General features: G+C 32.4%; 1 protein-coding gene across 1 annotated transcript in view; it reads right to left on the bottom strand.

Annotated features, from left to right (window-relative positions):
• The window catches only part of LOC150103769 (uncharacterized), a 230,117-nt gene that overhangs the window by 57,076 nt on the left and 157,423 nt on the right, over window positions 1-15,618 (bottom strand). The window contains 5 exon segments of the mRNA XM_090397146.1: window positions 34-270; window positions 3,614-3,818; window positions 8,714-8,930; window positions 11,628-11,862; window positions 12,273-12,476. Coding sequence (XP_090253272.1) covers window positions 34-270; window positions 3,614-3,818; window positions 8,714-8,930; window positions 11,628-11,862; window positions 12,273-12,476 — 1,098 coding nt within the window.

Raw genomic sequence — 15,618 nt, 5'->3', positions numbered from 1 at the left:
ATCTCCTCTTTAAAAGTTGATTTATAAACTTACCCAATGAACAGTCTCCACCATCAAAATTACAAGCAAAATTATTGCAATCTTCATCACAAACTCTGTTACCTCCTTTCTGATCACATCGATTCAACTTGCATATTTTTTCTTCTTCCAGAGAATTATCAGGCATTGATCCAGATTGTATTACCATACCAATTCCACCCTCAAAGAATGGATCAAATGACTCACACCGTGCACCATTCCAATTGGGAGAACACTCACATTCGTATTTTCCTATGTGAAGAAAAAATCAAATAATGATATCATAAGTCAAAAGGTTCAATACTCTTTTTCGTAACTGAATTCATACAAAAATCTTAAAAAGACAAAGATCTTGTGTGAAATTACTGGAGTTTTATAATGCCATAAAGATTTTAAATATACATTTAAAAATAGCATGAACATTATTTTGGAGAAATTTACAATTAGGAATCGAAATCAGTTACAACTACTGTTCACATAAATCAAGGAAGACCAAAAAGAGATCGACAGAACAGAAGATACTAAATATGGCCAGTGCATAACATTAAAATAATTATTTTAAACACATACCAAGTTATAGACATATTTTGTAAAAAAATCAACTATACTTAGATATTGGCTTTTAAGTTACCACCACTATAGAGAATATAAGCAAGCAGTTATATTTTCATTATGCCAACATCAAGTAACCGATACTGTCACTAAAATGAAAACAGCAGTGTATGCTATAATAATTATCTACATTAGTCTATAACACAAATCTCCTCTTTAAAAGTTGATTTATAAACTTACCCAATGAACAGTCTCCATCATCAAAATTACAAGCAAAATTATTGCAATCTTCATCACAAACTCTGTTACCTCCTTTCTGTCACATCGATTCATCTTGCATATTTTTTCTTCTTCCAGAGAATTATCAGGCATTGATCCAGATTGTATTACCATACCAATTCCACCCTCAAAAATGGATCATAAGTCAATAAATGGATCAATGGATCAAATAACTCACACCATGAGTCATTTGATCCATTGATCATTTGATCCAAAGTGAAAAAATAATGGCAAATTATTTTTTCACTTTGCATTAGGCACTTTCTAATGCAAAGTGAAACTTATAATACTTGAATGAACTGGAAGGAATGTGAAAGAAACTGTTCCATAGTGTCAAATAAAAACTGAGAAACTGTCTGAGATATGATTCTATCTTATCTTTTTTCACTTATCACTTTCTAATTTTACCAAGATTCTGAGAATTCCCAATGCTCTTGTTAAGATAAAATACAAAGATGACCTATACTTTGATGTTTACTAAATATTTAATAGTCACTTTGATGTTTATTTGAACATTTTATATTTAATGTGAATCTCACCTGCAAAAGATCATAAACCCAATGTACTTTTGTTGCTTTATATTATCCGGTATAAATATAAATCATTATGTTCTATGGTCATGATCCATCTCTTTGCATGCTGCCTAATACCTGTATGATACAAGAGACAATCCTCAGAGGTAACCCTCAACACTTAGTCTTAGCTTTGTCACAATTAGCATAGATCTATGCAGGAAGTGAATCACTGATTAGATCAAATGGTACTGTGTCTGAACTATAAGCTGGGTGAGAAGGAGGTTCCATTTTCAGCTAGCTGATTTTTATCTATTAAAAATAGAGGATGGAACTAATGGTATCTTTCTGGAAGGAGCTCAAAGTGGACCACAATCAAAATTCCAGTGAATGCAAAATAAAACTCTGTACTTGAGCTGAGCTCTTATTGGGACCGTGAGTGTTGCATCACTTAGGATTGGTATATTGGGAATATGCATGTTTCCAGCAATCTTAGCTTTATGGAAAGGTTCACTGATTTACTTTTCCAAATCTTGTCCATTGCTTATAGGATTACTTTAGCTTTTGTTATCCGAGATCTTATCTCTTTTTCACAGTGTAAATTGTGCTTTATGTTGCTCTCTAGGTATGTGAAGTTTCTAACTTCTTCCGGCTGTTGTCTGTTGACTTTTATTTGCTTTTTTATCTTCTTCTCTCCAAATATCATTGTTTTTGTTTTATCGATGTTCATTATCAGCTGATATCTCTTTCTTTCTTCACTTAGCTTCAACACTGTTCTTTCCAGTTCCTCATCTTCTTCAATAATGGCTGTCATCTACAAATCACAATACTGTTAATTTTTGTACCTTTAGCTGAAATTCCCCTTATATTATCCTTTATGATATCCATTGTTCTTTCCAAAAACATGATAAATATGCTTGGAGATATTGGGTCTCCTTGTCTCATGCCTCTTGTTATCCAGAACTATCTTCCTAATTCTCCACAATTTCTCACAGCAGCCTCTGATTGTCATTGATGTTCTGCAAGAGAGAGACATCACATTCCTATTCACTCCATAAGATTTGAGTAAGCCCATGCCACTTTCTGATCTATGCTGTTGAATGCTTTCTGAAAGTCAAAAAACATGTCTGAACATTTTCTTTTTATGCAGAGCTTTTTTAAACAATCAATCTTAACATTAATATTTGGTGCACTGTACTTATGTCTCTTCTAAATCCTACTTACTCATCTTCCATATTTTTTTCCATTAGTTTCCTGATTCTTTCTGTTAATATCATTGTAAGTACTTTTCCCGCATGACTCATTAGAGTTATTTTTCTGTAATTTTTGCAGTCCATTTTGCTTCCCTTTTTTGTAAATGAGTATCAGGATTGATCTTATCCATTCTTTTGGTGTTTTGACTTCCTCCCATGCCAGTTACACTACTGGTACAGTTTGTCTATTATATTAAAGTGTGGTGTTTTTACTTTATTACATGGAGTTTTTAAGATTCTGCACTTAGAGCAGTGATGTTTTGAATAGTTTGTGACAATTAAATTGTATGCCTGTGGGTCAATGCACTGAACTTACTCTCCTCCAGTGACCTTCACATGTAATCCACTTTGGCCATACCATTAATCCAGTGCCATTTCAGTTATGATACATTCTAATATTGGTTTTAACAGAAGACTACAGGGGAAAAAAAATAATAATTGCCAGCCTGGTTGGCCAAGTGGTCAGAGTATCCACTCTCCAGCCTCTCCAATCTACTGTCCACTCACCAAATACTAGTGGTGGTGGTGGACAGTAGATGGCATTGGTGTAGATGATGATTGTGGTTTGTTGTAGTTGGAGAATTGGGTGGAGACAGAGCTGTTGAGTAGGTGCCCTCTCTCAATGAGTCTTTTGGACTCCCTGGAGGTTTCATGTAATAATAATAATAATAATAATAATAATAACAACTATGTATAAAAGGTTATACTTGAGTTATTAAACTGTGTATTGTTTTAGTTCTATTTTGAAATTTATTTATTTCTTCTCATTTTCCACAATGATTGTTTATTTTGCTGCTCCTCATACTGTAATGCACTAACCAATCTGGCAATGATCAACCTTATTTAGTTTGGTGTTTTCAGTGTTTACAATACACACAAGAAGAGAATAATATCCATCAGCAATTGATGTCAATATTAAGCTAATAATTATTATTTTTAATTTCTAAACAAAAAGAAGAAAGACAAAATAGATAAAACTGAAAAGTTAGATATATTCACCTATTTTGTCATAGCATGTCCCTCCATTAAGACAAGGCTGTGATTTACATTCATCAATAGTATCCTTTTCACAGTGTTTTCCTCCTGCTCCTCTTGGACATATACAAACATAGCCTCGTGAATTTGGACGACACTGACCATCATTCTTGCAGGGATTACTTGCACAAGTAGTATTAGTATACCCACAATTATCACCCCAAAATGCCTATCAAATAAAATAAAAATACACAAATTAATTTTCATAAGTATTTCTGTATTACTAAAACTACAAAATCACAACAGATAAGAGACAACAGTATAATGCTGATTACCTGATTTTACTATTTATATTTGTTTACTAATTTAATCAATCTCTTCAGGATGAAACATGATTTAAAACTTACCTAAATAGCAGCAAAGCAATCAGTGCAGGAATATAGGAGACATATACATTATACAGATCCATTATTTTAACTAAAATAATAGGTCACCAATAAAGTTAGTTAATGACACTGTTTATTTATTTGAGCACTGGCCTCAAAGAAACTGTAGAGTGAATTAATAATAACCACCAGTGCAAATCATGTTTTTTTTTGTTTGTTTTAATTCTTCAGATCAATTTTTTTTTTTTTTAGATTAAACAAATGCAACACATTATTATACTGATTATGCTAATCAAATTGCAGAATCTCCTCCTTTACATTTACAGAAACATCTGAAATAAAACAGTATTAGGAGTTCTAACTTTGGCAAAATGAGGGAAATTTTGATTTTTGTCCATCAGCAATTAATGTCAATATTAAGCTAATAATTATTTTTTTAATTTCTAAACAAAAAGAAGAAAGAAGTTTGCTACCAAACAAAAACATCAGGCCAACCGAGAAAGTGAAACTGCCAATTTTCTGTTGTTTGAAGCACCATGTTAACATCACATGATACTAATGAGGGCTGTTTCCAAGGTGTCTGAAATTTTGAGAATTGCCTCTCTTCACTTTTCAATGCTAAACTAAAAGAAAGTATCACACTGAATCTTACTTGAGCTATAAAATACAGAGTGCCGTAACGAGGGCATGGCGAAAGAGGCACCCGCCACGGATGCAACTAGGTTCGGGGAACAAAACGTAAAAAATAAAAATAAATAAATAAATATAAAAGTCCGCTATTTTATATTGTATTTTTAAATTCTGGCAATATGCCTCTTTCGACATACAAATTCTACAACACAGCAAAATTCTGCTACGTTTGGTAACACCAGTAAGTTCCAATTCGTCTCGAGTTAGATGGCAACGACAGCACCTAATATCATGTCTTGAACCACTTGAACATAACATTTCTTTGCAATTGTTCTTGTTTTTGTCTCAAGTAAATTGTTCCATTGCACCATTAACTATTAATGAATGTATTTTCCCATTTTTATGATTTTGTAGAATATTGTATCTCCAAATTCCCATTTAATCCTAAACATTCGCATAGATAATCTAATACATTCTTTCGTTATCCTCCTAATATGTCTATCTGTCCATCCCAAGTTTACTAACTTCCATATTATAATTTTAATCCCTTTATGACCTCCTTCGATATCATTCCATCTACCTGAATCCCTCATTTCATGATCCACCCACAAAAATTATTTGCCAGCCCTTATTTACACGCATCAAACCCATGATCCAATGAAAATCACAATCTTCCCACCCTCATTCGTCTCTACTTTTTTGTATATAAGAGAATTTCAAAAATCATGTAATTATTATTAGTCTTGTTGTCATTCATAAGATCAGTTGTGTTGTTGCTGTGTCGTAATTATTGTTAGATATTTTGCTCTTTTGAGGAACAAAACATACTTGAAAAGACAGATAATTTTGTTTATATACAACATACTGGCATACTGAGTAAGTACTATAAATAATTATATTTATATAATTATTTATATGACACTTCTAGGGTCACCAAAAAAATATGCCACCAAAAAAACCTTTAAAAAAATAAGAGAACAGAAGATTGAAAATATAAAGAAAAATATAACTCCAATTGATATTTTTATTAAAAAATCATCTACACCTCTAGTTCATTCAAGCTTAACAACTGAATTAAATCTGCCTCCTACAAGTAGTCATGTTTCATGTGAAATTGAAACAGAAGAAAAAAGTACAATTGAACATCAAAACCAGGAAATCGAGAAGCAATGTAATAATGATAATTATATGGTGGATGTTAAATTAGAAAATATTGATAATGCAAAAATAATAGAGTTTAATGATCCCACAACATAACCAATAGTAACATACAAATATTTGTTCAACACGGACCTGAGTTGTGCGATAACATAAGTGTTTATCCTGATACAGAAAATCAGCATTTTGATAAAAAAAAAAATGGTTTGTAAAAACCATGTCAAACGGAGAACAAGTCCTCAGAAATTGGTTTATATATTGCAAGTGAAAAGATGCACTGTTCTGTTTTCCATGTATTCTTTTTGGAAAAAATCAGAATGTATGGACAACTGCAGGGTTGCGAGACTGGCAGCATTTGAATCCTGTGTTAGTACATCATGAAAATTCATTATATCATAAAAAAAATTACGTTGAATGGAAAACTTTTGAATCAAAAATTTAAGAAACATGGTTTTATAGACGATCAATTACAAGAAGCAATGTTAAAAGAAAAAGAAAAGTAGAGGCATATTTTAAAAGTTATTTTGGATGCCATTCTGCACTGCGTAAAAAATAATGACACTTTGAGAGGAACTTGTGAAATAATTGGTCATCCCGAATGTGGAAAATTTTTGAAAATGATAGAATTAATTAGTCATTACAATCCTATTATTGCACAACATATTGAAAGTCATAAGAAAAATCAAGTTAATTATTTCTCTCCTATAATACAAAATGATATAATTAATATAGTTGCTTCTAAAATTAGATGGCATATTATTTCAAATATTCAAAAACCAAAATATTTTTCTATTTTATTTGATAGCACACCTGACACTTCTCACCAGGAACAGATAACTCAAATTTTGCACTATGTTAACATTGATCCTAACACAAATAAATGTAGCACTGAAGAAACCTTCATAGATTTTATTGTGACAAGTGAAAAAGCTGGCAAAGCCCTTGCGAATGACACCGAAAAAAAGTTAATATCAGAAGGATTAAATATTAGAAATATAAGAGGACAGTCATATGATAATGGAGCGAATATGGCAGGTAAATACTAGTGGGTACAAGCCAGGATATTACGTTTAAACAATATGGCGAGGTTTGTTCAATGCACTGCTCACAGCCTTAATTTAATAGGCGTTCGTACTGCATAAACATCTGTTCAAATGAAATCGTGTTTTGTAACAATTCAACAATTGTCTAACTTTTTTGTAAATTCTACTAGTAGATGTGATCTTTTAAAGGAAAAATTATCTGTTCGTCTTAAAGGTTTAAGTGACATGAGGTGGTCCGCGAAAGCTAACGCAGTAAAAGCCTTATGAAATCAAATGCCTTTAATAATACAACTTCTTGATGAAATGTGTGATGGACAAAGACAAGTTACAGTAGACTCTGTAACAAATGCTCGAATGTTGCTAAAATTATTAACAAAATTTAATTGTGTTGCACTATTAATATTTTGGGATACAATATTAGGAAAGATAAATAAAGTAAATTTACTTTTACAAGAAAAAAAAACCAGGCAAAAATGCTGCAAAAATGATAAAAGCTCTAAAAAATGAAATTCAACAGTACCAAAATGATTTTTTCAATTCACTTCACAATTCGGCAAAAAGTTTAGTCAAAACAATAAATATTGAAAATTACATTCCAGAAAAGAGATGCCGCAAAATAAAAAATATGCCTGGTAAGAAAGCTACTGATGATTCGTTTGCCATGAATGAAACTGCATTACTAAAAAAAGAAATGTGTGAAGTTTTAGATCTAATACTCATACAACTCAATGATAGATTTACTGCTTTACAAGAGGTAGCAAACGACTCCAGTTTTTTAAATGGACACGCTTTAAAAATTATGTGGCTAGATGATCTCAAATGCTGCACAGCTAACCTGGCATTGAAATATAATAGCGCCTTAGATGCTCCAGAATTTGTATGTGAATTGAGAGTTTCAAATATCAAGCCATGGAAGTTTTTGAAAATTTAGGCGATATGGACGCTTTTCAAATCTTGCAAAAAAATTACGAATCATCATTACAAAACATGTATCCAAATCTAGACATAGCATTAAGGATTTTCATAACAATGCCTGTAACAACAGCTTCCTGCGAATGTTCATTTAGCAAATTGAAAATTGTAAAATCGTATCTTCGTTCTTCTATTGGACAAGAGCGATTGACAAACATGTCTATAATATCAATTGAAAAAGATATTGCAAAAACATTAAATTATGATGATATAATAGATGTGTTTGCAAATGAAAAAGATAGAAAAATTTCTTTATAAAATATGCTGAACTTATTTATGTTTTTATTATATTATTTTATATTATACCTATGTCATGTATTTCTTTAATCTATTTGTCATTGAATATGAATAAAAATTTGTTCTTATTTAATAGATTATTTATTTATACAAATACATAATTGGATTTACAGGCAACTCATTTTGATGGGTTAATAGTAAGTATTTAACATATTGAATTTAGTGAAATATAACTTGTTACATTTAAATTTTTCAAAATTTTTGTCATTTTTGGGTTGGGGGGTGCAAGTTAGACACTTGCCATAGGCGCTTCATACCCTCGTTACGGCACTGAAATACAGGCATGAAAAGCACAAGAAGTAGGTTATTCCATTGTGTATTTCATGAGTATACAATGAGAATGATACTGCAAAGCTACTTGCCAAACTTTAAAATCAAACAGATTCTTACCTGTCATTTTCAGTTAGACAATGAACTTGTATAATGCATGTCTTGTTTTTCAGTTCTAAATTTGTGTTTTATCTGAAGAAATTGCATGTCTCAATAAAAAAAAAGATTATGTGACATCACACCATGAAATGTTTTGGCCTATAAATATGGATGTCAAAGGAATCAAAACTATAAAAAAAACATAGCTATAAAAACAAAACTATATAAAAAGAGTAGCAATAAAATTTTAGAAGCAATCAAATACATACCTCTGTGCAAACACATGTGTGACCATGTGCTGTGCTTGTACATACTGCACCATTCAAGCAAGGATTGGATGCACAAAAGTTTACTTTTGTTTCACAGTGGCGACCCATATATCCCAATTTGCAGTCACAGCGATAATTATTAACAAGCTGAACACAGTCTTGAGTACCAGGACTAGAACATGGATCAGATAAACATTCATTCACATCTCCTTCACATCTAAAAAAAAAAGGCATTTGCACTGTCACATTAAAATCTGCAAATAAATCAAGCATATTCTTTTCTGCATGATGAAGAGCACAGAATTCAATATTTGACAAAATTATGTTTTACAAAAACATAAATTTTTCAAAATCATCCAATGAATATTAGATATTTCAAATATTATAGAAATATTAATGAGATTGAATCATTCATTATCCATTAGGAAGCAGAAAAAAACTATACGAAATTTTTATTTCTAGACTGGCCAAATCAATCACAAACATTTTTTCTTTTCTTTTATGAAAAAAATAACAAAATATACAAATATATGTTTTTATTTTTATTGATTAGTACTTCAAAATGATTCCCTAAGCCTTAATAATATTTTTAATACATTGTGACACTAGTCTACCAGTTTTTTTTTGTTTTTTTTTTCAATTTCACTGAGTTAAACATCATATGCTATATGTATCATTAATACAATACTACTATATACTAATTTGTGTACCATGTTGATGGAACTGTATTCCAAGAAAATTGATGAAACTAGGGATATGGGGTGGGGGAAGCTAAAGTTCAAGAGCATATTTCAAAAGTGGCAAAAATAGCTCTCACAGGATTGCCTGAATACTGAAGAACCAACTAAAAAAGTGAAGATAAGGAAGTTGTCATTCCTCTTTTTTGAGGCTTTGCTATGAACACATCTAGATTATGCATGGATCTGGCCACCTTAATTTTCTGGAGATGAAGTGGTGGATAAGATCCAGAGGAAAGTGACCATCATATTGGTCACTTTCCTCTATGATGATGACATCATAGAGGAAACTCTATGATGTCATCATCATAGAATGATGATGACATCAGAGAGAATAGAATGATGGTCACTTTATGTGACCATCATTCTATGATGGTCACATAAAGTGACCATCATAGAATGCTCCCTAAGAAAACAGATTGAATGTCTGTGGGTTGCAGAAGTTGGTTTATAGGGCAGCAGTCTCTATCTCTAGCTATCTCAGTGAAAAATGAGGATATGACAGAAGCCATTTAAGTTACTAAAGTGGTTTTATAGGAATGATATAGATAAAAGAGGTTCATCTCTTGAAACTAAGTAAGGAAGTAGTTTAGTAAGACATCAGGACTAGAATTTTTTTAATTGGAGAGTGGTGAATGAGCATGTTGTAAGTGCTTTGCTGGTGCATGTGTTCAAAGAATGGTATAAATTATGTAGACATTGTGGGCTTCCCACATAAACTACACAACCTTTAGACTCCATGGAGATTCCTGTGCAATAATAATAATAATAATTATTATTATATAATTATATGCATGTTGTATGGGAGATGAATATCATCGCCCAATGTGAGACTACCACTCTGCTTATCAGAGGACTGAAGTGGCTTGAAAAAGTTCCATGTTTGGTCTCTACAGCAGAGTTTCTGGATTATGTAAAAAATTAATAAAAACAGAAAAATATATATATAAAATCAATAAAATAGAAAAGAAATCCTTCACCTATCCACAGTACACATGTACTATAGATTTATAAATAAGCATTTCATGGTTGGGAGTCACTTAAAAAAATGTTCCTGAAGAGATTGTGTTTGTTTTTGGTTGTATAATCCAGTCTTCATTTTTTTTTTTTTTAACAGCTGACCCAGATATGTGTGCTATTCAATTTAATTTAATGAATTCTTAGGCCACTCTAAGCAATTAATGCTGTCCTTCTTTCATAAATTCTTCTTTTTTTTTTTCTTTTTTCTTTTTTTTTTGGCAGATCTGCAAGATCTTTTGAGAAAGCAGCTATTGGCTTGGGAGCAGCTTTATCAACTGGAACAACACTTCTTTTTGGGAAACTAGTATATATTTGTCACTTTTTTATCATACCATTTATTAGGATAAGTCATCCAATATAGTATACCTTCTTATGAGAAAAGCAATCCCAAAACATTTTTTTTTTCCTCCTCTGGAAATTTAGCAGTACAAAGTAGCTATTTCAGCGACATTCTCTCTCTCTCTTATCTGGCCTATTCACATTCTGTACCTTGATTTCTTATAACAACAAACCTCAGAAAAAAAAACTTCTCTATTGAGCATAATTTTTGTTATTGATGGTGGTGATTATACCAATTCTATGAGATAAGAATATCATATTAGTTAACTACATGTGTTCTTCAGCTGGTTTATCTGTTTTGCAAGAATCAAAACCTTGTGGACACTGTATGAGATCAGTTAACTTACCTTCTGCTGAAAAGTCCAAATAAATGTTTCTCACATTCTGAACATTCTTGTTCAGAATGCACCCAGATCTTTCCAACCAAAGGATATGTGTAATTCTTTTGTGATTTCACTGGAACAACATAAAAATTTGATATAGTTAAATATCAACAGATGTGCAACAGATTTGTAATATTTTGTGAAAGGGATTCACATAGAGAAAAAAAATATTACCGAGTTTGGAAATTCACATTTGATCACATTTAAGTAGTTGAGAAAACTAATCAGTGATATTTTTCTCACACCCAAATATTGATATTTACTGTGTGAGTATCTTTGCACAGCTTGTGTGCAAGGATACCCACACAGTAAGGAGATACACAAACTGTAGTGATACAATTTAAAAATCATGAAGATTATTTCTGGTGTTAACACTATTAAGTGTCACAATAAACATGAAATTGATACTAGAAGATAATTAAAATTTTTTCTTACCTAGGGCCAACATAGCCAGGAGGACACTGACATTCATACCCTCCAACTTTGTCAACACAGGTTCCTCCATGATGACATGCACCTTCAAAACATTCATTAACATCAATTTCACAGAGAATACCAAGAGTGCCATGTGGACATGAACAAACAAATTTATTGACCAAGTCATGGCAAGTTCCACCATTGCGGCAAGGATTTGGATCACAATCATTGATGTTGAATTCACAGTAAAGACCTATTAAATGTATCACATATTGTAATTAGTTTCAAATGCTAATAATAATATATTCTAGAAGAATGCAAAAGGAAACCTATTTTAATAAACTATTTGCTAATTTAAATTTGGCTTATTCTGACATTTTAACTTTGTAATTTTAATTTTCTATATTTTAACAATAATGAATAAAACACATACAAAAGCTGAAATTTAAAATAAAAAAAAAAGCAATAATGATTAAATATGAATGCATTCATATTATAATAAGATAACGAACGCAGTGTAAATATTTTTATGCAAAAATATGTGAAAATAGCCATAAGTATACTATACTCCAAAGTGTTTTATTATTTACTTCTGGTTGTGAAAAAAATAATAATAGCATTGTACTAAAAATTAAAGTACCAGATATTTATAAAAACATTTACCTTGAAATCCAGGAAGACAATCGCAGACATAATCCCCAACAAGATCATTGCATGTTGCTCCATTCTGACATGGCTGTGAAGAACACTCATTGATTTCATGTTGACAGTAGCTACCTTCATATCCTTCTTGACAAAGACAACGGTGACTGTTACCAATGTTTTCACAAGTTCCACCATTTTTGCAGAGATCTGACAGTTCAATACCTGGAGGAGGGGGATATTGTTAGTTTCACATAACAAGCAGATATGTAAGTATATTTTTTAAAAAATCATAAGCAAGAAAAAAATTTCCCGTAGGATACAATAAAAGATTTTTAGCTTTTATAACTACAGCTTTGTACACTTTTATAAAATAATTAAATGACAATCTGTCTCTCTCTATCTCCCTTTTTAGTTTCAAACTATCACACAGAAATTTGTATACTTTTATAAAATAATTAAATGACAATCTCTCGCTCTCTATCTCCCTTTTTAGTTTCAAACTATCACACAGAAATAACACCAGTGCTCTCTCTCTCTATATATATATATGGTAGTAAACTCAGCAGTCTATTCTTTCAACTGATAAAAAAAATCTTATAAACTCATGATATCAGACAGATACATGCACCAGTTCACATCTGAAACATATATATCCACTGTGAAGGATACCTATGACTAGGAGCGCGCCAAGGGTATTTGCCGCTCGGGTGCAAGCTTTTATCGGCCACCCGTCTGACATCTAAAAGTAAGGGTTATTAATATTATATTAGTTACATTTTTACAATTACCGCCCAGGTGCGGTGCACCCTTTGCACCCTTGGGTTGGCACGTCCCTGCCTATGACTAATTAATAAAGAAAATAAAGTTACAATATCCAGTATATATGTGCACTCTTATCACCATAGCCAAAGAGACAACTAAGGGTTTTAGCAGTAATGTGATACATAACAACTCACATAGCTTGATAATGATTGATCTCAAGCTTCTGTATTTAACGATTTACAGTAGATCGATGGCAGCACTAGATAAGTGGAAGTGATATAGAATGATTTTTTTTTTCAGATCTTTCCAAGGTATCAGACAGAATTTCACATATGTTAAAGATGCCAAGCTATTTTAAACCTGGTTATACTTCATTTCACAAGTAAGCAAACAGACAAATAAGTCAAGTTTGCACTTGCACGTATTGCAAGTCTCACTTACTTTGTGGGTCACCTAGACTTGCAATAAGTGCAGGTGCAAACTTGACTTATTTGTCTGTTTGCTTACTTGGGAAATGGAATAAAACCAGGTTTAAAATAGCTTGGCTTCTTTAACATATATTATACCCAGGGTAAAAAACTTTCTACAGAATTTCACATAGTTATTATAACTTAAAAGGTGGATGTGCAAAATAGGCTTGTGACAGGGAGCAAAATTTGGTTATCTGACAGGTATCAATCTGAACTGTAGCATTGAATTTTAAGAGAATGAGCATAACCACAGGATACTGTCCTTAAACCAATCCTGTCTAGTGTTGCAGTATTGTTCATCATCATCATCCTCAAATTCATGCCATGTACCTTCAAGGGGTGTACAGGATATGAATAGTACTACATGAAAAATTTACATCATTACTAACTTCCTATCTACAATTTTCCTCCAAACCAGTCTGTTACTTGTCAAGACTCCAACATTACCAGATCTTATATTTCTATCATCTAAGGCACTTTGTACCATATCAATCCACCTATATCTTGGTCTTCCTCTGGGTCGTTTTGGAGGATGGGCGAGAACATTTGTTTTGCTAATCTTTCCTCGCCCATTCTATTTAAGTGACCATACCATCTGAGATTAGCTCTGCTAACGCATTCCTGGATGCTGACAATGTCAAGTTCTTTCCGAATATTCTCATTTTAATATGATATTGCCTTTGATGCCATCTGTTCATGCCTCTAATCTTTCTCAGGACTCTCATATCTGCGGTCTCTAGTCTTTGGTCAAGTGTTTTACCTCTGACCCAGCACTCAGATCCACAAGTTAAAACTGGTTTGAACACTGTCTTGTATACAGCTAATTTAGTGTTCCGACTAATTTCTCTCTTATTCCATATGAATTTATTCAATTTGACTTCCTACCATACCAGCTTTGTTGATTCTGTTGTCTATTTTCATATTTAATTTATCTTCACTAAAAATCGTGTCTAAGTAGCTGAAATGTTTTACTTGTTCCACAGGTTCTCCATTCACAACACAGTTGACAGATTCTGCCTATTTTCATTGTCTTTGTCTTTTTAATGCTGACCTTCATACCATATCTATTACAACAGTTAATCAATTTAGTCAGAGAATTTTGCAGACTTGTAGCGGATTTATTTAGAAGTGTAACATCATCCGCATAAAGCAAAGAACTGACATTAACATCTCCAATTTTGATATCATGTTTAATACCACTTTCCTTCATAACGTGATCCATATAGATTATGAATAACAGAGGGGATAATGTACATCCTTGTCTCACACCAGTTTTAACATTAAACCATCTTCCTGTACTTCCTTCAATCCTAACTGCTGACTTACAATTCAAATAAAGACAAGTATTGCTTGATATAATGCCTCATCGACACCATATAACTGTAGCGTATTGAATAGCTTCTCTCTTGGCACCTTGTCATATGCCTTTTCCAGAGTGACAAAACTTAAATAGAGATCTTTGTTATATTCCCATGATTTCTCCACTATTTGTCGTAAAGTGAAGGTCTGATCCTGACAGTCTTTATTTGACATGAATCCAGCTTGTTCTTCACCAAGCTTTCTTTAACAATTCTTCTCAACCATTTCTCAAGTATAGTTGCATAGATCTATGTATACCAATGCTAGAAGCATTCGAAATAAGAGAGAAGAATTTTTGGCATTAGTCAGTGAAATCTCACCAAAAGTTGTAGGCATTAGTGAAACTTGGCTGTCAGCAGAAGATGTGGTCACTGGAATTGAATGTGATGGGTACACTATTTTCAGGGAGGATAGAGAAGACAGAACAGGGGGAGGAGTACTGTTGATGATAGCTGATGTGTTGCAGCCAAAGAAAGTAGTATATCATGATGATAGACATGTGAATAAGAGTTCATTTGAGGCAGTCTGGTGCGAAATAGCGACCAACGCAACCAAATATACAGTTGGATGCTGCTATAGGCCAGGGAGTACGGGGGGAGATATTGAATTCATGCATCAGCAACTTAGTGCAATGAGTGAAGGCTTGGTGATTATTATGGGGGATTTTAATTACGGTGATATCAATTGGAAGGAGGAAATATCACGTAGCAAAAAGGAAATGGAATTCATACATCTTCTACGAGATAATTACTTGAAACAGCATGTAACTGAAG

Source organism: Typopeltis vanoorti, chromosome 8 (genome assembly GCF_054136105.1).
Source record: "Typopeltis vanoorti isolate ZY-2024b chromosome 8, IOZ_Tvanoo_1.0, whole genome shotgun sequence".
In the NCBI taxonomy this organism is placed as follows: domain Eukaryota; kingdom Metazoa; phylum Arthropoda; class Arachnida; order Uropygi; family Thelyphonidae; genus Typopeltis; species Typopeltis vanoorti.
The sequence above is the reverse complement of the archived record's forward strand: the minus strand, read 5'-3'. Positions and strand labels throughout refer to the sequence as shown.